Source organism: Heptranchias perlo, chromosome 8 (assembly GCF_035084215.1).
Source record: "Heptranchias perlo isolate sHepPer1 chromosome 8, sHepPer1.hap1, whole genome shotgun sequence".
In the NCBI taxonomy this organism is placed as follows: Eukaryota; Metazoa; Chordata; class Chondrichthyes; order Hexanchiformes; family Hexanchidae; genus Heptranchias; species Heptranchias perlo.
This window is the reverse complement of record NC_090332.1, coordinates 65,713,256-65,737,371: the sequence shown is the minus strand read 5'-3', so window position 1 is coordinate 65,737,371 and position 24,116 is coordinate 65,713,256. Positions and strand designations below refer to the sequence as shown.

General features: G+C 44.7%; 1 protein-coding gene across 1 annotated transcript in view; it reads right to left on the bottom strand.

Annotated features, from left to right (window-relative positions):
* The window catches only part of si:ch211-140l13.3 (centromere protein J), a 147,350-nt gene that overhangs the window by 60,494 nt on the left and 62,740 nt on the right, over positions 1-24,116 (bottom strand). Inside the window, exons 7-8 of the mRNA XM_067989562.1 lie at positions 18,195-19,791; positions 4,786-4,915 (exon numbers count right to left, since the gene is read on the bottom strand). Coding sequence (XP_067845663.1) covers positions 4,786-4,915; positions 18,195-19,791 — 1,727 coding nt within the window. The remainder of the gene's footprint in view (positions 1-4,785; positions 4,916-18,194; positions 19,792-24,116) is intronic.

Here is a 24,116-nt window from a genome sequence, read left to right as displayed (position 1 = left end):
GCAAGGATGTCTTACTGCAGTTATACAGGGCCTTGGTGACGCCACGCCTGGAGTATTGTGTGCAGGTTTGGTCTCCTTACCTAAGAAAGGATATACTTGCCATAGAGGGAGTGCAATGAAGGTTCACCAGATTGATTCCTGGGATGGCAGGACTGTCGTATGAGGAGAGATTGGGTCGACTAGGCATGTATTCACTAGAATTTAGAAGAATGAGAGGGGATCTCATTGAAACGTATAAAATTCTGACAGGGCAAGACAGACTGGATGCAGGGAGGATGTTTCCCCTGGCTGGGGGGTCTAGAACAAGGGGTCACAGTCTCAGGGTACGGGGTAGGACATTTAGGACTGAGATGAGGAGAAATTTCTTCACTCAGAGGATGGTGAACCTGTGGAATTCTCTACCATAGAAGGCTGTGGAGGGCAAGTCACTGAATATATTTAAGAAGGAGATAGATAGATTTCTAGACACAAAGGCATCAAGGGGTGGTATGGGGAGAGAGCGGGAATATGATATTGAGATAGAGGATCAGCCATAATCATATTGAATGGCGAAGCAAGCTCGAAGGACCGAATGGCCTACTCCTGCTCCTATTTCTATGTTTCTATATTGGCAGCATCCACTTCTCTAGTGAAGAACGATGCAAAACCTCAGCTGAACATTCTGCCTTCCCAAGAAGATCTCCTCCTAATTGGCCCCTTCCTTTGACTACCCTTTTACTTTTTATATGTTTATAAAAGACTTCTGGGTTTCCTTTTATGTTAGCTGCTAATCTATTCTCATGCTCTCTCTTTGCCCCTCTTATTCCCTTTTATAGATCTCCTCTGTACTTTCTGTATTCAGCTTGGTTCTCTACTGTATTATGAACCTTACATTTGTCATAAGCCTCCTTTTGCTGTCTCATTTTAATCTCTATATCTTTCGTCATCCAGGGAGCTCTAGCCTTGGACACCCTTCCTTTCCCCCTCGTGGGAACATGTCTACTCTGTACCCGAACCATCTCCTCCTTGAAGGCCTCCCATAGTTCAATTACTGCTTTGCCTACCAATTTTTGATTCCAATCAAATGCAAGATCCCTTTTTAACTCACTGAAATTAGACCTCCTCCAGTTAGGTAATTTTACACTTGATTGTTTCTTGTCCTTTTCCATAACTATTCTAAACCTAATGATATTATGATCACTGTTCCCCAAATGCTCCCCCACTGAAACATGCTCCACTTCATTCTCCAGAACTAGATCTAGCACTGCTTCCTTCCTCATTGGGCTGGAAACATACTGATCAAGAAAGCACCTAGACATGCCCTTATACCATCAAATGTCATTTACAGGTCATTATCACAGAATCTGGGTTTTCAACTGCATTTCCCCTCCATGTCATCCAGAATTTACACCCTCCACAGCTGGATTTGTACACAGTGCACTATTTATACAGATAAAGTGGCCGTTTAGCTAGTTGAGCAATATTACTGCAGTTGCCTCTGATTACCCACTCAGGCGTAGATTGCTTCAATACACTTCCACAAGCTTCCACAAAGCACACAAAGTAAAATCTTGCATTTCTGAATGTGCATAATAAAAGGGCAAAATATTTTACTCCCATTTAAAGCATTGTCTGTGTACTAAGCGGAAATTCACCTCTACAAATACCATGGGGATGGCTATTGAGGGACTAAAAAATAAAACTTACCACAATGAATTCCGCTTATTTAATTGAAGAAACTCCTGGAGTACTCCTTTAATAGATGGTAAGTAGTCCATTGACCATGTATTGGGTCTTGTAACCACTTGTCTGCCAAGCTGATTAAAAACCTCTTAACAAGCCTGAAATCTGCAATTATAATTTTCTTTCAAAAATACTTGCTTCCAAATATTCCCTGTTACCTGTGCCGGTTTGATTTGAGATGAGGAATGCAGCAGAGCTCCCTCTCCAGATTGCTAATATTCTGAGGATTATGGATAGTTTGGAAGTTTTTATTTTTACTTTTTAATTAGAGATTTCCACAGCAAATTACTAGCCACACACATAAAACAAGCAATGTAAAAGGTATGATATGAGATAAAGATATCTACATGAAGCAAGAATCACTGTACAGTGCTAAAACAGGCAAATAAATTAAGCACTTCAAGTAAAATATATCCCACAATTTATGCACCAGGAAGAATTGATAGGACTGGTGCTAACACCCACAGTGGCATGCAGCATTACCCAGGGGAGGGGAATACTAGTGTAAAATTGCTCATAATAATCAAATATTCTATGATTTGCATGAAATGCTCCATAAAAGTGTCCATACATATTGATTATGCATAAACACATAGTAGCATGTGCAGTACCAATGCAGTAGCCAAATGGGTAATGTTGCGTATGTATTCATAATGTACCATCTGCTCTCTTCATAGAGCAAAAAGAACTGAGTCAACAACCAGCTGCATTGCAAGTACACAAAACCCCTGAGAACCAACCATAATTTCCCCCACTTGAACAACATAAATAAGCACTCTCAGAAGATGTTGATATCAGCAAGGATGAGGATGCACAGGGTGAGGAACTAAGAACTGGTTAAAAAAAGGGGCGTAAGTCATAAGAACATAAGAAATAGGAGCAGGAGTAAGCCATACGGCCTCTCGAGGCTGCTCCGCCATTCAATCAGATCATGGCTGATCTTGAACTTCAACTCCACTTTCCCGCCCGATCCCCATATCTCTTGATTCCCCTAGAATCCCAAAATCTATCCATCTCAGTCTTGAATATATTGAATGACTCAGCATCCACAGCCCTCTGGGGTAGAGAATTCCAAAGATTCACAACTCTCTGCGTGAAGAAATTCCTCCTCATTTCAGTCTTAAATGGCCAACCTCTATCCTGCGATAATGCCCCCTAGTTCTAGACTCACTAGCCAGGGGAAACAAACTCTCAGCATCTACTCTATCAAGCCCCCTCATAATCTTATATGTTTCAATGAGATCACCTCTCATTCTTCTAAACTCCAGAAAGTACAGGCCCATTCTACTCAACCCCTTCTCATAGGACAACCCTCTCATCCCAGGAATTAATCTAGTGAACCTTTGTTGCACCACCTCTAAGGCAAGTATATCCTTCCTTAGATAAGGAGACCAATACTGTACACAGTACTCCAGGTGAGGTCTCACCAATTACCTGTACAACTGTAGAAAGACTTCCTTACTCTTGTACTCCAACCCCCTTGCAAAAAGGCCAACATGCCATTTGCCTTCCTAATTGCTTGCTGTACCTGCATACTAACTTCTTGTGTTTCCTGTACGAGGACACCCAAGTCTCTCTCAACACCAACATTTAATAGTTTCTCACCATTTAAAAAATATTCTGTTTTCCTATTCTTCCTACCAAAGTGAATAACCTCACATTCCCCCACATTATATTCCATCTGCCACCTTCTTGCCCACTCACTTAACCTGTCGATATCCCTTTGCAGACTCTTTGTGTCCTCCTCACAGTTACTTTCCCACCTAGCTTTGTATCATCAACAAACCTGGATACATTACACTCGGTCCCTTCATCTAAGTCATTAATATAGATTGTAAATAGCTGAGGCCCAAGCATCGATCCTTGCGGCACAGTCATGATAGTTAATAAGAGATCAGCTGGTACAAATACTATTGAGTTGCATGGGGACATAGTGGGCTTGATTTGAAATGGTGGCTTGTTACAGCAATAGGACTGTAATGAGGAGTCATATGCCTCCATGACATTGGGAGGTGGCCTGAGTAGTTTGGAGGAGTTCAACAACCAAATATGCCATTGCCCATGAATGATGTACTGAAATAACAGTTGTCTACCATTAAGCATATGCCAACACCATCTGCAGTGAAGAACTCAACTACCAAAGCCACATGCTTACACTACTGCTGTGGAAGCTTCGGAATCAAATCTCCAAGGTACAGTGATGGCGGGCTCCACTTCACTTAGACAATAGTTACAGGTAACCACGGTGGATGGATTCCAAAGCCTTAAAGATGCTCACTGGTCTACAGTCACTCAGATCTGTGGACATTGAAAGGAGGAACTCTTCACAGTGGTATTGATGGAGTAGGACAGGTGCAGTTAGTTTGCACACACATCAGCTGCAGTTCCGTACCATCATGTAAACCTCACAAGTGACTGTGGGTGCCACCTCAGAAAGCACTAAGCTTACAGTGACTACAGTATTAAATACCCCTGACATTGATACAGGTCGATGAGAGTTGGCCATAGATACAGATAGTGAACCTTCTGTAGTCCTGCAGCTCGCCAGTCAGTATACAGCCATCCACCAGTGTAACTCCTTCAAATACAGGAACACATACTAACAAGGCGCATCCACAATTAGTAAGGTTGCAGAAATGCAAGGCAGCAAAGCACTTACACCAGATAGAAATTGTCACAGTATAACAATTATTCTACTGTCACTTTTTCCTGGCATTCCATCCCTGTTTACCCACATGGGCTCGCTCTGAGTGTGGAACAGGCGCTGGTGATCTCCATTCCTGACCCTGGAAGGATTTCTGTGGTTGGGGGGGCACCACCTCATTTAAATGGCAGAGGCGGGCCCATGTGCTACTATGGGAACAACTTGGGTACTGGCTGGGGGAAAGAGGGGGAGAAAGAATGGGAAAAGCGGTGCTTGATCAGCCACGCTTTTGGCTGCTGGTGTCATTGGACATTTCACTTTAATAAGCATGCAGTAGCATGAAATTCGCATTTCTGCTTACTAAGATGTATTAGCGCATGAACTCCTAAACAGAACAAGAACATAGCTTTAAGATTCACCTGAGATTTTCCATGGCTAACTCTTGTTTCTCCTTTAGTTTGGCTAATGCTGTATTTTCTGCTCTGAATCGATCAATTTCTGCTTCTAGTTGTAGAAGTTTGTCTTGAAGTTGTCTGGATTGAGCATCTTCTGTGTGATTTAAAACAAAACAAAGATGGTTTAAAACTACCATTCCCTTGTTTAGTGCACGTTTGATTTAATTCTAGTAAATCTGAATTTCATTTTAGCATTTAAAGTACAGTCACGTGAGAGTTAGCTGGCTCTGTATTACCTCTCAGACCACTGTTCAAAGTATGGGGTTTTCCTTTAAGGAGCAACTTCTGATATTCTGGCCCTTCACCAAGTAGAATGGAATCATATCTGTAAGGAACATCTGTCTTTCCAGGTATTACCTGCTTACATTTCTCTTTGCAAATACTTTATAGTCACATTTGTTTCTGTTTAATTTGAATAATAACTTCAAATGGTTTATTGGTTCCTGTTTGCTATTTTTGTTTTAAAAAGAACAATCTTCATTATTACAGTACTTGAAAACAAAACAATTTGTATGTATTTGGTATAAATTGGTGGTTTAGACCTCCAGAAAGCTTCCACTATGGGTGCACAGTAGAGTTACGATGCGATAAGTTTACATAGGCAGTTTCAATTATAGAAGAAGCTGACAGGAAGTAAGCAGGTGTAAGATTTTTAATATATTACCAGCTGATCTTCCGTGACATTGAACAGAGGAGGGTAGATTTTGACTTTGTGCTAAAACTGGTGATAGCAAATCGGCAGCCCTCCCGATTTTTATTTCCATTTTAGTCAATGGGAGAGATGTAAAACGGGCGGCCGATTCACTATCACCCATTTTATACTATCGCACAAAGTTAGAATCTACCCCAGGGAGTCAAGATTAAGTGCAGATGAACTGGGGTTAAAGGACTGTGGCTAGTTGGACCAGGGTACGCAGATGTTCAATCCCCATTTTAAAGTCAAAGAATCTGTCTTTATTTTTATATATTTCCATTATATAATTCCTATGTCTACATTTATAATGGAAACTGCCCGTATAAACTTGTCACACTGTAATTACACCCTCCTGCCAGTAGTGATACATTGTATCCACTCATGGGAGGGTGTTGTTACAGCGTGGCAAGTTTATGCGGGCAATTTCTATTATAAATGTGAACATAGGAATTTGTAGTGGCAAAGGTTGTCAGGAAGTGCACGAGGATATAAGATTTTTAGTACATTATTAGCAGATCTTCCGTGGCATTTCTCGTGATGAATCAGAGTTTTTTTAAGCACGGGAATGTTATGCCGAGTAGTATTACCAGGGAAACTGACTCATCAGCATTGGAGGTGGTCCTGGGATCATACAGTCCTGGCATGGCCTAGCAGATAATACCAATAGTTCATGGTGGGCTCTAGGAATGCTGGAGGGGGAATCCCAGGATTCCAGGAACACTGGAGTGGGAGTATCTAGGAATACTGGGATTGGTGGGAAAGGATTCCTGGGGCATAGGGACATTGGAAAGGGAGTTCTTATTGTCTGGGAGCAATGGTCATGGGATTAAGGAACAATGGCAGTTATGGGATTATGGAGCACTGCAATTGCAGTCTAGAGGTTAGTGAGCACTGAAAAGAGGTTGCAAGATCCTTGTGTGAGGAGGGAGGAAGTATGGAGAGGGAGATACTGATGGCCAGTAGGACTCAGACAGGTGTAACAACCCTTGAGACATTTTGACCACACCCATGGCAAATTAATTTCAATATTGGCAAATGAATTTCAATATAGATAAGTGTGAGGTACTACATTTTGGTAGGAAGAATAAGGGGGCCACATCCTGCGTGGATAACAAAAGTCTAAATAGGGTAGAGGAGCAGAGGGATCTGGGGTTAAAGATATACAAATCACTAAAAGTAATGATGCAGGTTAATAAGGCCATAAAAAAAGCAAACCAGCACTGGGGTTCAGGATACAATTCATAGAACCTAGGATTCGTTATTTGGCCCATCGAGCCTGTGCCGGCTCCTTGTTAAAGCAATCCAGTTAGTCCCCTTCCCCCACTCTTTCCCTGTAGCCCTGCAAATTTTTTCCCTTCAAATATTTATCCAATTCCTTTTTGAAAGCCACGATTGAATCTGCTTCCACCACCCTTTCAGGCAATGCATTCCAGATCATTTTGCTGCGTAAAAAAGTTTTTTCTCACGTCACCTTTGGTTCTTTTGCCAATCATCTTAATTGTGTGTCCTCTGGTTCTCGACCCTTCCGCCAATGGGAACAGTTTCTCTTTATTTACTTTCTCTAAACCCATCATGATTTTAAACACTTCTATCAAATTTCCTCTCAACCTTCACTGCTATAAGGAGAACAACCCCAGCTTCTCCAGTCTATCCATGTAAATGAAGTCCCTCACCCTGGAACCATTCCAGTAAACCTTTTTTGCACCCTCTCTAAGGCCTTCACATCCTTCCTAAAGTGCAGTGCCCAGAATTGGACACAATACTCCAGTTGTGACCGAACCAGTGTTTCATAAAGGTTCAACATAACTTCCCTACTTTTGTACTGTATACCTCGATTTACAAAATCCAGGATCCCGTATGCTTTTTTAACTGCTTTCTCAACCTGTCCTGCCACCTTCAAAGATTTGTGCACATATACCCCCAGGTCTCTCTATTCCTGAACCCCCTTTAGAATTGTACCATTTAGTTTATATTTCCCCTCCTCGTTCTTCCTGCCAAAATGTATCACTTTGCACTTCTCTGCATTAAATTTCATCTGTCATGTGTCCACCCATTCCACCAGCCTGTCTATGTCCTCTTGAAGTCTATTACTATCCTCCTCACTGTTTACTTCACTTCCAAGTTTTGGGTCATCTGCAAATTTTGAAGTTGTGCCCTGTACACCCAAGTCCAAGTCAAGGCAGTGGCCCTAAGATTGGAAGATTATGGCGAGCACCTCGGCAATTTCCACCCTTACTTCCCTCAGCAACCTAGGATGCATCCAATCCAGACCAGGTGACTTATCTACTTTAAGCATAGCCAGTCTTTCCAGTACCTCCTCTTTATCAATTTTCACCCCTTCCAGTACCTTAGTTACCACCCCCCCCCCCCCCCTCCCCTTTTATTGTGACTTTGGCAGCATCTTCTTCCTTGGTAAAGACAGATGCAAATCATTTAGTACCTCAGCCATGCCCTTTGCCTGCATGCGTAGATCTCCTTTTTGGTCCCTACTCAGCCCCTCCCCTCCTCTTACTAGCTGTTTACTATTTATATGTCTATAGAAGACTTTTGGATTTTATGTTAACCGCCAGTCTATTCTCATACTCTCTCTTTGCCCCTCTTATTTCCTTTTTCACTTCTCCTCTGTACTTTCTATATTCAGCCTGGTTCTCAGTTGTATTATCAACCTGACATCTGTCATACCCCCTGTGTTTCTGCTTCATCTTACTCTCTATCTCTTTCGTCATCTAGGGAGCTCTGGCTTTGTTTGCCCTACCTCTCCCCCTCGTGGGAATGTACCTAGACTGTACCCAAACCATCTCCTCTTTAAAGGCTGCCCATTGTTCGATTACAGTTTTACCTGCCAATCTTGAATTCCAATTTACCCGGGCTAGATCCGCTCTCAACCCACTGAAATTGGCCCTCCTCCAATTAAGTATTTTTATTCTAGATTGCTCCTTGTCCTTTTCCAGAACTAATCTAAACCTTATGATACTATGATCACTGTTCCCTAAATGTTCCCCCAGTGACACTAAAGAAGGCATATGGGATACTTGCCTTTATTAGCCGAGGCATAGAATATAAGAGCAAGGAGGTTATGATGGAGCTGTATAAAACACTGGTTAGGCCACAGCTGGAGTACTGTGTGCAGTTCTGGTCACCACACTACAGGAAGGATGTGATCGCTTTGGAGAGGGTGCAGAGGAGATTCACCAGGATGTTACCAGGGCTGGAGCGCTTCAGCTATGAAGAGAGACTGGGAAGATTGGGTTTGTTTTCCTTGGAGCAGAGGAGGCTGAGGGGGGACATGATTGAGGTGTACAAAATTATGAGGGGCACAGATAGGATGGATACTAAGGAGCTTTTTCCCTTCGTTGAGGGTTCTATAACAAGGGGACATAGATTCAAGGTAAAAGGCGGGAGGTTTAGAGGGGATTTGAGAAAGAACTTTTTCACCCAGAGGGTGGTTGGAGTCTGGAACTCACTGCCTGAAAGGGTTGTGGAGGCAGGAACCCTCACAACATTCAAGAAGCATTTGGATGAGCACTTGAAATGCCATAGCATACAAGGCTACGGACCAAATGCTGGAATATGGGATTAGAGTAGACAGGGCTGATGGCCGGCGCGGACACGATGGGCCGAAGGGCCTCTATCCGTGCTGTATGACTCTATGACTCTATGACTTACTCCACTTGACCCACCTCATTCCCCAGAACCAAATCCAGTAATGCCTCCTTCCTCGTTGGGCCAGAAACATACAGGTCAAGAAAGTTCTCCTGAACACACTTCAGAAATTCCTCCCCCTCTTTGCACTTTACACTATTACTATTCCAGTCTATATTCGGATTGTTGCAGTTCCCCATTATCACTACTCTATCATTATTGCACCTCTCTGTAATTTCTCTGCAAATTTGCTCCTCTGTATTCTTCCCGCTAGTTGATGGCCTATAGAATATACCAGTAGTGTAATGGCACCTCTATTGTTTCTTAACTCTAACCAAATAGATTCTGTCCTTGACCCCTCAAGGACATCCTCTCTCTCCAGCACTGCAATATTCTCCTTAATCAATACTGCCACCCCCCCCCCCCATCTCCTTTCTTTCTTTCCCTATCTTTCCTGAACACCTTGGGCTAGAAATTGGGCCAAGTAGTGCCCGTTGTTTCAGCGCTACGGGGCCTCTTGAAGTGCCAAGATGGCGATTTGGCTGTGCACGCACGTTTCTAGTGTGACGTGCGCCGGACGCCATCTTGGTATAGGTAGTAGCGCATGTGCAAATAACGAACGCCGGCAGCATGTAAAGTAAGGAGAAAACGGATACAATCAGTATGCAATGCTGATTTAAAATGATCGACACCATTTTGGAACTTAACGCTCAACTCAAGATGAGTTGAGTTAACTTAACTTAACTTAACTTAAGATGGTCTTAACCACGACCATCTGATCATGTCTTAGAGAGCTGGAGGACCCCCCACCAGCACTATTTAAAGTGACCATGCAGGATTTACAGGTTAGTTGCTGGATTATTGCTTTTGGCTGCCAATGCATTTGTAACTGTTTTTGGATATTAGGACGAGGGAACATAGCCTAACACTTAGAGCCAAGACGTGCAGGAGTGAAGTTAGAAAACGCTTCTACATGCAATAGATGTGAGAAGATTGTAACACTCTTCTGCAAACAGCAGCTGATGCTAGCTCACTTGTGAATTCTAAATCTGAGATTGATAGATTTCTGTTAACCAAGGGTATTATGGGATACGAGGCTAAGGTGGGTATGTGGAGTTAGGTCACAGGTCCACCATGATTACATTGAATGGCAGAACAGGCTTGAGGGGCTAAATGTCACTGACACTTGCTGCCTCCTGTTATGCGCCACCTTCTCCTGCAAGCAAGCGGGACGTGTGTCTTGGTAATGTGCCTGTCATGGTTGAATAGCTGCCAGTGTGTGTGGCCTGTGAGTTGTGGGTATGTGGCTTGCAACAGTGGTAACGTGTAAGGGTGAGAGGAAGCATCTGATTGGCAGAGTTGAGTACTGATGGAAAGAGTTTGTTGGTATGTGGGTGATGGGGGGTGTAGTGCACGGAGCAGTGGACGTGGCTTGTAGTGTGACGCCACTTGACAGTTGAACTCACTCACCTTGACCACTCATGTCAAAGCATTGAACTTCTTCCTGCACTGCACCCATGTTCGTGGTTCTGTGCGCCTGGCATTAACTTCGTCCCCTGCTGCCTCCCACTGCCATTTGAACGTATGTCTGGAGGGCCTCTTGCACCCCCCACCTCCCCGCAGATATAGGATGTCCCTCCTTCTGTCTACCTCTTGCACTAAGGCCTCTAGTGCATCATCAGAGAAACTTGGTGCACTCACTCTCGCAGGTATGGTACAAACTCAGATAGGCAGATTGGTGAGGTCTGGCACGCAGGTTAGAGAATGTGGGATTTAGTAGTGCTCAGCCTTTATTCAATGTTTTAAACATAACTCATCAGTTTGTAAACACAGGGACCGGACCTGCATCTGTATTTTACGTGTGTGATGTCTGATCTCCGTTCAGACTCCATGCAGACAGTAGACTGTTATTTTTAGCAAGTAACAGGTACCGGCTACCTTTAAGAGATTTTAAGAGGCATCCTCCCTTTAAGAGATAGGGGCTGCCCCTGGTGGTGGAAAGAGCGCTTTTCCTTGAATCCTCGTGTCAGGCTTAGTTTTTAACACTCCTTTAAGGTAAGTCATCAGGCAGGACGAATGCTGCCCTTTTTTGAGCCTGGTCTCCATTACCACCACTATAACATATTCCCATGTGGTTATTTGTGCCTGCAGCTCACCAGCCTTACTTACCATGCTTCGTGCATTTACAATCCTGCACTCTAAACCTATCTTCAACCTTCTCGTATTCTCTCTTAGTCTGATCCGACCTAATACTGTACTATTTCTTACCCTAGTGCTATCTGTCTCTCCCAATCCTTTGTGCACCTCATTTCTGTTTTCTAATGCTCCATCCTGATGCCCATCCCCCTGCCAAATTAGATTAAACACCCCACCCACAGCACTAGTGAACCTCCCTGCAAGGACATTGGTCCCAGCTCTGTTGAGGTGCAACCCATCCGACTTGAACAGGCCCCTCCTGCCCCAAAACTGGTCCCAATGCCCCAAGAATCTGAAGCCCTCCCTCCTGCTCCATGTCTCCAGCCATGCATTAACATGCCTTATCTTCCATTGCCTGCAATTCCTGCTCCATGTGGGAACTTCAGGGCGCTTCATGTGTCCTGATGGGCCACATGTGCAGGAAGTGCCTCCAGTTGCTCGAGTACAAGGTGAGGGTTTCTGAACTTGAGGGGCAGCAGGAGTCACTGCGGACCATAAGGGAGGTGGAAGGTTTCCTGGATCATACGTACCAGGAAGTGATCACAAAAAGAGCAGCCAAAGAGAGTTCAGGATAGCAATCCAAAAGGGTAGGAACAGGCAGGCAGTGTAGGAATCTTCTGGGTGTGTGCCACTCGCAAACAGGTATTCAGCATTGAATACCAGTGAGGGTGACGACACCTCGAAGGAGTGCAGTCCTGAGCATGGCACCATTGGGCAAAGGACTGCATGGGGGGCACAATGAAGTGTAGAAATGCAGTTGTCATAGGGGATTCGATAGTCAGGGGGACAGAGAGGCATGGCTGTGACAGTCGACGTGAGTCCCACATGGTGTGTTGCCTCCCTTATGCCAGGTAAAGGATATCATGGAGAGGGTGTGGAACATTCTGCGGGGGGAAAGGGAACAGCCAGAAGTCGTGGTCCATGTGGGTACCAACGACATAGGAAAGGAAAGGGATGAGGTCCTGCGGCTAGAGTTTCAGGAGCTAGGGAGGAAGTTAAAAAGCAGGGCCTCAAAGGTAATAATCTCTGGATTACTCCCAGTGCCACGCGCTAGTGAGTACAGAATTGAAAAGCAGAGAAGTTATGTTAAACTTGTATAGAACCTTGGTTAGACCAGACTTGGAGTACTGTGAACAGTTCTGGTCTCCATATTATAAAACGGGTATAGAGGCACTGAAGAAGGTACAGAAAAGATTTACTCGGATGATACCAGAACTATCAGGAAAGATTGAACAGGCTGGGGCTCTTTTCTCTAGAAAAGAGAAGACTGAGGGGTGACCTGATAGAGATCTTTAAGATTAAGGGTTTAATAGGGTAGATGTAGAGAAGATGTTTCCACTTGCAGGGGAGACCAAAACTGAGGCCATAAATATAAGATAGTCACTAATAAATCCCATGGAGAATTCAGAAGAAACTTCTTTACCCAGAGAGTGGTTAGAATGTGGAACTTGCCACCACAAGGAGTAGTTGAGGTGACTAGCATAGATGCATTTAAAGGGAAACTAGATAAACACGAGGAAGAATGGAATAGAAAGATATGCTGACAGGGTTAGATGAAGTTGAGAAGGAGCAGGCTCGTGTGGAGCGTAAACACCGGCATGGACCTGTTGGGCTGAATGGCCAGTTTCTGTGCTGTACATTCTATGTAATCAATGCCTCAAGTGGTTCACTTACATAAGAACATAAGAAATTGGAGCAGGAATAGGCCATACGGCTCCTCGAGCCTGCTCCGCCATTCAATAAGATCATGGCTGATATTAGACCTCAACTCCACTTTCCCACCCGATCCCCATATCCCTTGATTCCCCTAGAGTCCAAAAATGTATCCATCTCAGCCTTGAATATATTCACGACTCAGCATCCACAGTCCACTGGGGTAGAGAATTCCAAAGATTCACAACCCTCTCCGTGAAGAAATACCTCCTCATCTCCTTAAATCCTTAAATGGCCTTCAGTGCCACCTACGCTTCACTGCACTTCATTGCAGTGCTGAGGGAGCCCTTCACTGTCAGAAGTGCCATCTTTCGGGACCCCGTCTGCCCTCTCAGGTGGACCTAAAAGATCCCATGGCACTATTTGGAAGAAAAGCAGGGGAGTTCTCCCCGGTACCCTGGCCAATATTTATCCCTCAAACAACATCACTAAAGCAGATTATCTGGTCATTATCACATTGTTGTTTGTGGGACTTTGCTATGTGCAAATTAGCTGCCATGTTTCTTACATTACAACAGTGACTACACTTCAAAAGTACTTAATTGGCTGTGATGCGCGTTGGGACGTCCTGAGGTCATGTAAGGCTTTCTATAAATGCAAGTCTTTCTTTTTCTTCACTTGTCTTTGCCAGCTATGCTTCACAAGGCAGACTGACACAGAGTTGTGCAATCTGCAGCACAATGACTTGCACACATCTGGATTAGGCATTTTTTGTCCGAAAGATTACCATATCATGACGCTATCATACTTCTGGATCATTCCAACAACAACAAGAACAACTTGTATTTATGTAGGGCTTTTAACGTAGTAAAATGTCCCAAGGTGCTTCACAGGAACGTTGTCAAACAAAATTTGACACCGAGCTATATAAGGAGATATTAGGTCAGGTGACCAAAAGCTTGATCAAAGAGGTAGGTTTTAAGGAGCATCTTAAAGGAGGAGAGATAGAGAGGCTTAGGGTTTAGAGAGCTGAAGGCACAGCTGCCAATGGGGGGGGGGGCGAAGGAAATCGGGAATGCACAAGAGGCCAGAATTTGTGGAATTAGGTTACCGAGATAGGGAGGGGCAAGGCTATGGAGGGATTTGAACACAAGGGTGAAAATTTTAAATTTGAGGCATTGCTGGATAATAAGTACATTTTAGTATAACTCAGGATCAAATAGGACGAAGTTGCAAATAGTCTGATTCAGCCTTAGACATTGGCCAGACCAGAAGAAATCCGCTACATCAGGCAGCTTCCAGTACGCACGTGCATCAGGCAAGTGACAATCATTATAGACGCAACACTATCAGATTTTCTGTGAAAAAGCTGGACAGTATGTACAGCTTTCAGTGAGTAACAGGGTTCGCTCGAGTGCAAAGATTCACACGTGGTAGCCATATGAACATTAGAGCTTTCCATATCATATCAGCAGCATAACTTGGTAACAATGGATTCCCTATAGACACAGAGCGACAGTGAGGTAAGTGTTAACGTATTTTTTGATTATGGGATCCATCATAAACTCAATCTCCCAGCTCCAGGAACTTGCATAGCGGCCATCACACATTAAACTGCCGCTACCTTACATACCCACTTTCATCAGTCCCTTCGTTACCAGCCTGTTCCATGGGCCACCATCCCGCCTGGTTCCCCTGCTTGGCAGTTGAGCCGCTCCCCAACCCTTGTTCGCCAGGCCCTGCGACCACAACGATTTTCCATGGGCCGCCTAGCAACAACCTCACATCAAAGTCACATCGCCAGGCCATTCCTGAGCCTGCTGGAAACAATATTTCTCCCTTCCCTTCCCGGCCACAGCACATTCGTCACTCTTCACATCACCTTTGCAGCCAATCCCCTCCGATGGAGAGGATATGGGATCGGAAGCTCAGCTCAGGGGAAAATATAACACCAAGGTTGCGAACAGTCCAGTTCAGCCTCAGACAGTAGCCAGGGAGGGGATGGAGTCGGTGGCTAGGGAACGGGGTTTGTAGCGGGGACCGAAGACAATGGCTTCGGTCTTCCCAATATTTAATTGGAGGAAATTTCTGCTCATCCAATCGGACAAGCAGCTTGACAAATCAGAGGCAGTGGAGGGGTCGAGAGAGGTGATGGTGAAGTAGAGCTGGGTGTCTCAGCATACATGTGGAATCTGACGTTGTGTTTTCAGAAGATGTTGCTGAGGGGCAGCATGTAGATGACAAATATGAGGAGGCCAAGGATAAATCCTTGGGGGACTTCAAAGGTTAACGGCTGGATAGTTAGGAATGGAACCAGGCGAGGGCAGTCTCACCCAGCTGGACGACGGAGGAGACGCATTGGAGGAGGATGGTGTGGTCAACCATGTGAAAGGCTGCAGACAGGTCGAGAAGGATGAGGAGGGATAGTTTACCACAGTCAGAGTTACACAGGATGCCATTTGTGACTTTGATAAGGGCCATGTTTCAGTGCTGTGGCAGGGGCGGAAACCTGATTGGAGGGGTTCAAACATGGAGTTACGGGAAAGATGGGCACAAATTTGGGCGACGACAACACGTTCTAGGACTTGAAAGGAAAGGGATGTTATTTAAGCGAAAGGAGGACAAAGTACTGAAAACTGATGGGTTACATTAAAGGATCCTGAGGGAATAGGAAAAGAAATAATGAAGGCCCTAGAAATTATATTTCAGTGTTCCATTGAGAGTGGATAATCACTGGAGGACTGGATAGTGGCCAATGTAATACTCATTTTCAAAAAGGGAAACATCTAACCCGAGTAATTCCAGCCGGTTAGTTTAACATCTGTAGTAGGATTAATTTTGTAATGTTTAATTAAAGATGAAATTACTAAATATCTGGATGAAAAGAAAATAATTAGAAGCAGTCAACACGGATTTCAGAAAGGAAGATCGTGAACGACAAACTTGATGAGTTCTTTGAGGAGGTGACAGATTTGGTAGATGGTGGAAATGCAATAGATGTGATGTAGATGGACTTTCAGGAAGCCTTTCACAAGATACCAAATAGGAGACTATTGGAGATAATTAAAGGGTATGGAATTAAGAGAAGAGTAACAACTGATTAAAAACTATTATTAACCAGATTAAAAACTGGTTAGAAAAAAGGGACTGGCAATTAAAGGCAGTTTCTCAGAGTGGTTGGAAGTGGGTAGCAGTGACCTACAGCGGTCTGTTCTGGGACTACTTCTGTTCACCGTGTATGTCAATGATTTGGATACAGGACCAAAGGGAATGGTGTCCAAATTTGCAGATGATACTAAAACGGAAGGCAAATCGCCTCCCCCTCTCTCCTTCCCCTATCTTTTCCCCTTCTCTCTTTCATTCTTTCCCCTTCAATAGTAACTTTCAAAGGAGAATTGGATATGTACTTGAAAAGGAGAAATTTGCAGGGCTATGGGGAAAAAACAGGGGAGTGGGACTAATTGGATAACTCTTTCAAAGAGCTGGCACAGACACGATGGACTGAATGGCCTCTTTCTGTGCTCTTTCTCCTCTCCTCTCTCGCTTTCTCCGTCCTCTTTCCTCTCTCCTGCCTCTCCCTTTCCCTTCTCCCCTTCTCTCCCCTCTCTCATTTTTTCCAACTCGCCCTCTTTCCCTCGGTCCCTCTCCTCTTCCCCTTCCCTCTTCCTCTCTCCTCCCCTCTTCTTTCTCTCCCCTCTCTTCCACCTCTTCTCCCCTGCTATCTCTCCTTCTGCTCTCTTCCCCTCCTCCCTCTCTCTCCTCCCTCTTCTTTACTCCCTCTCTCTTCCCCTCCACTCATCTCCCTGCATCATCTCTCAGTTCCCTTCTCCTGCTCCTTCTCTTGCCCCTCCTCTCTCATCTCTCTTCCCTCTTTCCTTCCCCTACCCTTCAATCTCCCTCAGTACTCGATAAACACAAACCATTTACTTGGTAAGTGTTGTTGAATGCTGTCTTTGGCCCTTGAAAACAATGTCAGTTCAAATTTTCTTGCCATTCTGTGGTGACCACTGGACACTGACCCTTGTTAACCACATGACATTAGGAAGGAATGGCATCATCACGACATCAGAGAGCTGTTTCAATTAATTTTTTTAACTTTCAAAAAATTCTTTTCAAAAATGTGTTACATGGGTAATAAATAGAATAAAGACTTACATTTATATAGCTCCTTTCACAACCTCAGGATGTCCCAAAGCACTTTGTAATGTAGGAAATGCGGCAGCCAATATGCGCACAGCAAGGTCCCACAAACAGCAATGAGATAATGACCAGATAATCTGTTTTAGTGATGTTGGTTGAGGGATAAATATTGGCCAGGACATCGGGGAGAACTTCCCTGCTCTTCCTTGGCATCTGAGAGGGCAGACGGGGTCTCCGTTTAACATCTCACCCAAAAGACAGTATCTCCGACCATGCGGCACTCCCTCAGCACTACACTGAAGCATCAGCCTAGATTATGTTTTCAAGTCGCTGGAGTGGGACTTGAACCCACAACCTTCTGAGTCAGAGGCAAGAGTAGTATCACTAAGCCACAGCTGAAACTTTAATTGGGAGGGGCGGGTTTGACATTTTCTTCCCATTTATTATCAAATTACTGAGATATATGTGATTCAGACAAGTGGGCAATGTAATACATATGGTACAAATATGTGGTAATAGGAAAAATACCTTTTTCCATTTTTGCCTCTGAGCAACATCATGGGAGACGAATTATCACAAAGGAATAGTGCACCAACAAAGCCATGTTTTTTAATCTCCTTTTAGCTTTCCTAATTCTTTACTCAAATATGATTTTACACACACACACATTTATATATTATAATGTGGGACAGGATATGTGGCTGCTGGCACTGACCACAGCTTTCTCACGGCTGCTCAAGAGTCATCAGGTGTGCCATTGGTGGGGGGTAAATGGAGTAAAAACGGCCATCTGTGCCAATTCTCCAGGGTTTCCGACGATCTTCCACCAAAGTTACAGCAGTAGATTGGGAAACCCCCCTCCCCCACTCCCGCCAAAATTCTCCCCCAACGTTAGAACATTCTATCTACACTCTTTCTAGAACTTTCTATCTACATTCCACCACTTCTTACTCACTAAAATTAGCAAAGTTTTGAATTGTAGCTCTTTAGTATGTGGAATGTATGTATAAAATTGCTTCTTGAATCACTTCATTTCACAGATACATACCTTGAACATTTACACTGCTGGTTTTCACCTGCTCTGGAAGATCAGAGTTTATTGACACCTTTGGTTTAGAAGGAGGATCAGGGGTAGAAGGTGGCACCAAATCTGGTTCCGTAGCATCACAAGTCTGATTGTTCACAAAACTTTTCTTTGCGAAGTTTGACTTCCTTCTCATGACTTTATTTTTATTCCTCACTGGTCTATTATATGGAAAAGGTGATCGCCTCGATAAAGTATTTGATTTGAGCTCTAAGGGTTCATTTTCACTGCTACTGGTGCTGCTCAATGCATTATGCTTCACTAGAGACACTCCAGCTGTAGATCTACAGTGTACAGAATGCTGATGAGTTTGAATTGTCGTGTTCATTTCTTCTATTCCACTTGGGGCGTCACTCGCATAGTCTGCTTCATCAGACAAGTCCAAATTTTGGTCAATCTGACCAGAATTTTGTAGGATTTCTTCTATGGATTGTTGGTGACACTGAGATTTTGGGTCACCGTCCTCAGTGTCTGTACTGTTTGCTTTAGTATTAGGTTCTTCACGATGTGCACTGTTAATTTTTAAAACAGCATCCAAACTGTGTTCATAACCCGCAAGTGGTGCTAACCCTGTGCTCACAACACTGTGCACGTCATGATCTTTGACTTCCTGCTTTCTAAAATTTGCACTGTGGCATGGTAGACCATCAGAAGTGACTTGAACTATTCTATCATTTATTTTTTTAAAGCCTATGCTTGGACCTTTTCTGTCAAGCAATTTGCTGGAATCTATGACGTTGGCTGCATCTTTATTCTGGTCTTTCTCCGCCTGTTGTTGGGGCATTTCAGTGCCCAGGTTTACAGCCTCTGTTTCGTTAGTACTTAGGCATTCCAGATGAGAAGTATTACTGAAACATGGCTGCTCATTTGAAGATCCCTGTAGCTGGTTTGCCTTATGCTGCCCTGTTTGTTGGCCTTGATTCTGCCTTTCCATACTTTCAGGAGAAAAACTACTACTTGATCGATTCTGTAGTTGTGAGTCGACTCCAATCAATTGCTCACTTTCTCGAATACGTAAGCTTAAACCTCTACTTCCAGTAGCTCTTCCTTGGGCTTCCTCTAGAGTTGCATCTCCTGCTTTACTTTCCTGTTCTACTTGTTGACAGCCACCTTTTCTTTCATCAAAGTATTTGCGGGGCGATTCAACCTTGGTAACCAATTCTGCTACATTTATGTCACTTTGGATACCCTCATCTGTACTATTCTTGATTTCGTCTAATTTTTCTTTTTGCTTGTGGTCCTTTTTCTTGCCATTTGTCAGGGAGTTACCAGTAGAGATAGACTTCTTTGCTTTAGACCCTACAAGGACTGAACCACTAACTTGCTTTTTCAAAGTTGACTGTTTCTTAATCTGATGCATTTCACTATCGTTGAATATGGGTAAGGAAAGCCGGCGTTGACTGCTGAAACTAACTTTTCTAGGAAATTGTTTGGTGGATTCTCGAACTGGGCTGCTGCTTTGTTCCTTGAGAACATTTTCTTTGCTCTTCTCAAATCGTGCAATACCTTCTCCACGCTTCAGGAAAGACTTCTTTGGAGCCACCTGAACCTCATTTACATCCTGTAGAACAATCAAAGAGATTTATTTTTGCCTTTAGTTCTAAGAAATGCTTAGCTATAACTGTTACATGTATAATGAGTATTAAGCTTATACCAAAACATAATCCTTTGTAATTGTTTACCTTTCCATATTTCCCACTTTTGACTTTCTCCTAACCTCCTTTTCTGATCCTGTTACTTTTCTGCACTATCCCTGCACTGAAACATCTGCTATGATGTCAGGTAAGCAGAACTATACAATCTTCCATAGCTTTGACACGGTTGCTCCATAAGATTCCTTACCAGAGATGGATATCTGCCTGAAAGTTAAATAGTTGTTTTTGAGTCTTTTAACCATTTTTATTCGAAGTATATATTTTTGGCTACTGTTTCTCAGTCAGTTTAACCTCAGTGCTGGGGAAGCTTTTAGAAACGACAATCCAGGACAAAATTAATAGTCACTTGGACAGGTGTGGATTAATAAAGGAAAGCCAGCACGGATTTGTTAAAGGCAAATCGTGTTTAACTAACTTGATTGAGTTTTTTGATGAGGTAACAGAGAGGACTGATGAGGGCAATACGGTTGATGTTGTGTACATGCACTTTCAAAAGGCTTGTCAGCAAAATTGAAGCCCATGGAATAAAAGAGGCAGTGGCAGCATGGATACGAAATTGGCTAAACCACAGGAAACAGAGATGAGTGGTGAGCGGTTGTTTTTCAGACTGGAGGAAGTTACACAGTGGTGTTCCCCAGAGGTTGGTACTACAATCACTGCTTTTTTTAATAAATATTAAGGACTTGGACTTGGGCATAAAGGGCACAATTTCAAAATTTGCAGATGACACAAAACTTGGAAGTGTAGTAAACAGTGAGGAGGATAGCAATAGACTTCAAGAAGACATAGACAGGCTGGTGGAATGGGCGGACACATGGCAGATGAAATTTAATGCAGAGAAGGGCGAAGTGATACATTTTGGCACGAAGAACGAGGAGAGGCAATATAGACTACATGTACAATTCTAAAGAGGGTGCAGGAACATAGAGACCTAGGAGTATATGTGCACAAATCTTTGAAGGTGGCAGGACAGGTTGAGAAAGCGGTTAAAAAAACATACGGGATCTGGGCTTTATAATTAGAAGCATATAGTACAAAAGCAAGGAAGTTATGTTGACTCTTTATAAAACACTGGTTCAGCCACAGTTGGAGTATTGTGTCCAATTCTGGGCACCGCACTTTAGGAAGGATGTGAAGGCCTTAGAGAGGGTGCAGAAAAGATTTACTAGAAAGGTTCCAGGGATGACGGACTTCAGTTACGTGGATAGACTGGAGAAGCTGAGGTTGTTCTCCTTAGGGCAGAGAAGATTGAGAGAAGTGTTCAAAATCATGACAGATTTAGATAAAGTAAATAAAGAGAAACTGTTCCCATTGGCGGAAGGGTCAAGAACCAGAGGACACAGATTTAAGGTGATTGGCAAAACAGCCAAAGATGACGTGAAGAAAAAACTTTTTTACGCAGCAAGTAGTTATGATCTGGAATGCGCTGCCTGAAAGGTGGTGGAAGGAGATTCAATTGTGGCTTTCAAAATGGAATTGGATAAATACTTGAAGAGAAAAAAATTGCAGGACTATGGGGAAAGAGGGGTAATGGGACTAACTGCATTGCTCTTACAAAGAGCCAGCATGGGCTTGATGGGCTGAATGGCTTCCTTCTGTGCTGTGTTACAGATTTTGTGTCTGCCTTTGATATTCTCTCAGGTATAATGGTGCTGGTCACTCCTGTAAATGGTCTGAGCCTCCTACATTCGGGAGTGTACTAGTGTTACCCAATATCTAATGACATGTTAATATAACCTGGAAGTGTAACAAGAAGACACCCATTGTGATCAGAACTGGATATAGTTGGGGGGGGGGGGGAATTGGATAAGGCCTATTATCGGGCATGGACAGCGCGATCCAGTATTAATCCATGCCCGATGGCTCCTACGCAGGCAGCACATGAATTTCGTGCTGCCTGCTAATTAGCATGATAGCTCTGTGCAGCCAGCGCTACCCGCGCTGCTCAGAGCTGCACGGAGAATAAGGAAGTCTGATATGGGGCATGCTCAGCACACGTCATCGGCAGCCTGCACCTCTTAAAGGTGCAGGTGCACATTTTAAATGGGACATGCACAGTCCACTGGGAGGAGGGAAAGATGGTCAGAGGGATGGCGGGACCGGTGCAAGAGCAGGCCCCACGCTTCTCCGACGATGCATTGGAGGCCCTGGTAGAGGGGGTGGACAAAAGGAGGGCCAACATCTACCCACAGAGTGGCAGGAGACCCTCCAGGCTCCAGCCCCACAGGCATTGGAAGGCTGTGGCCCAGGAAGTGAATGCCAGGAGCATTGCACCACACACTTGGGTGCAGTGCCGAAAGAAGTTCAATGATTTGACACGAGTGGTCAAGGTGAGTGAATGCAAGTGTCAAGTGGCACATCCTACCAACTGCACCATTGCTCCACTTATCACACCCCCCGTCACCCACCCACCAACAAACACTGTTCATCCATACGCAATGCTGCACTCGGCAGGCTGCATTTCACCCGCACTTGCAGGCCACACAACCACCACTCACAGGTCACACACACTGGCAGCTATTTGACCATGACAGGCACATCTCCCAGACACCTTGTAGGATACTCACTGACACACTGCCCTCTGACTTGCAGGAGAAGGTGGCGCATAACAGTCAGCAGTAGGAGAGACCTGAGGGAGGACATGCACGCTTACACGTCCTCACCCCCTAGTGGGTGGGCTGTCGCTGCATCTGTGACAGCATGCCGTGCTGGAAGTCCCGTGAAGGGGGTCTCTGCATACCTAATACTCCTTCTCGTTTCCCACATCTCCATCCTCCCATAATCTTTTCTGACTCATGTGCTGCAGATGCGGTCGGCACGCAGGTCTTACTTGCTCCTCTCCCCGCTCCACAACTCAACCTGTTTCCCTTTGTCATTGCAGATACCCGAGAACATGTGGCGGCACTGTCCAAGGAGGAGGAGGAGGAGAAGGAGGGGGATACTTAAGGCACACCGTCACTCGATCTGACATTCACATCCACTAGCTCAGAGACTGACACTGCATGTCCTTTAGAGGTCAGGTTAGAGGAGGGATCTGCACGTGGTGAGACATCGGGCACAAGTGCGCAGGAGCCGGGGCGGGGGGAACGGATACCACAGGTGCCAGCTCGCCGGAGGGCGAGGTCACTCACTAGTTCTGCTGCAGAGGAGTCAGATGAGGACTTCGATGGGCCAGGCTACAGAAGAAGGCTCGTGAGCATACACCACCAAATGCTTGGGGCACTGGAAAGCCTGCCAGAAAGCCTGCGCACAATGACATGGGGCATGGAGGAGTCCAGCTCCAACTTGGCATGGGGCTTTGCACAGAGCTTGAAGCCCATTCTTTCCAACATGGAATGGGTGTTCAACTCCATCAGCACACCTGTGGAACCCACCATGACACAGCGCCTGATGGCCGATGTCGCGGCTTCCATTGCAACACAAATCAACGTGATCAAAGGTCTGCAAGCTACGATCGAAGCTCAGACAGCTACAGTAGAAGCTCAGACTGCTGCTATTGTGGCTCTAGGGACCACTTAGAACGGGGTTTCCAGGGCGTCACAGCACTCCAGCAATCTGTTCTCCAGCTGATCATCAGGATTGCTGAGGCAACACCCCAGGAGAGTTGCAGTGGCGCCACGGCAGTCGGACCTGCTGTCCTCTCTCAGGACGACAGCAATCCTGTTCCTACACCTGCCATTCCATCAATGCCCTTGTTGCCTATTGGCCAGCCAGACCAGTTTGCTGTAGCCCATGCTGAGATGGTGCAGTCTGAAGCCGGGCCTTCCCGGCCCAGAGCTGCTCGAGGTCGACCTCCATGGCCATCTGCACTCTCCTCCGTTGAAGGCCAGCAGCTTTCCACAAGCCACTGGGGATGCATCTCGTAGGAGCACTAGGATAGGTAAAGGCACACGAACAAAAGGCACTAAGGGAATGTACAAGGGTGAATAGTTCTGTTCTGTTTGCACAATTTCATTTATTCATTGACAAATGAGACTTTGAATTTGCATTTGTTGGCGGTTTTTATTTGTGTAATGAGCTGAGGGGGAAATCAATGTGCAATCAGATGGACGGCAATTTGATGGTCATGTGGGAGCAGACAGGTGGGGAGTGTAGGACTGTTGGTGAGTTTGGGGATGTATTTGACATTATTGATAGTGGGCACGGATCAGGCAAGCACGCAGAGCCCTTGCAGACAAGGCATGTGATCCCTGTTGCGTCTTCCTCCACTTCCTCCTCCAGCTCCTCCTTC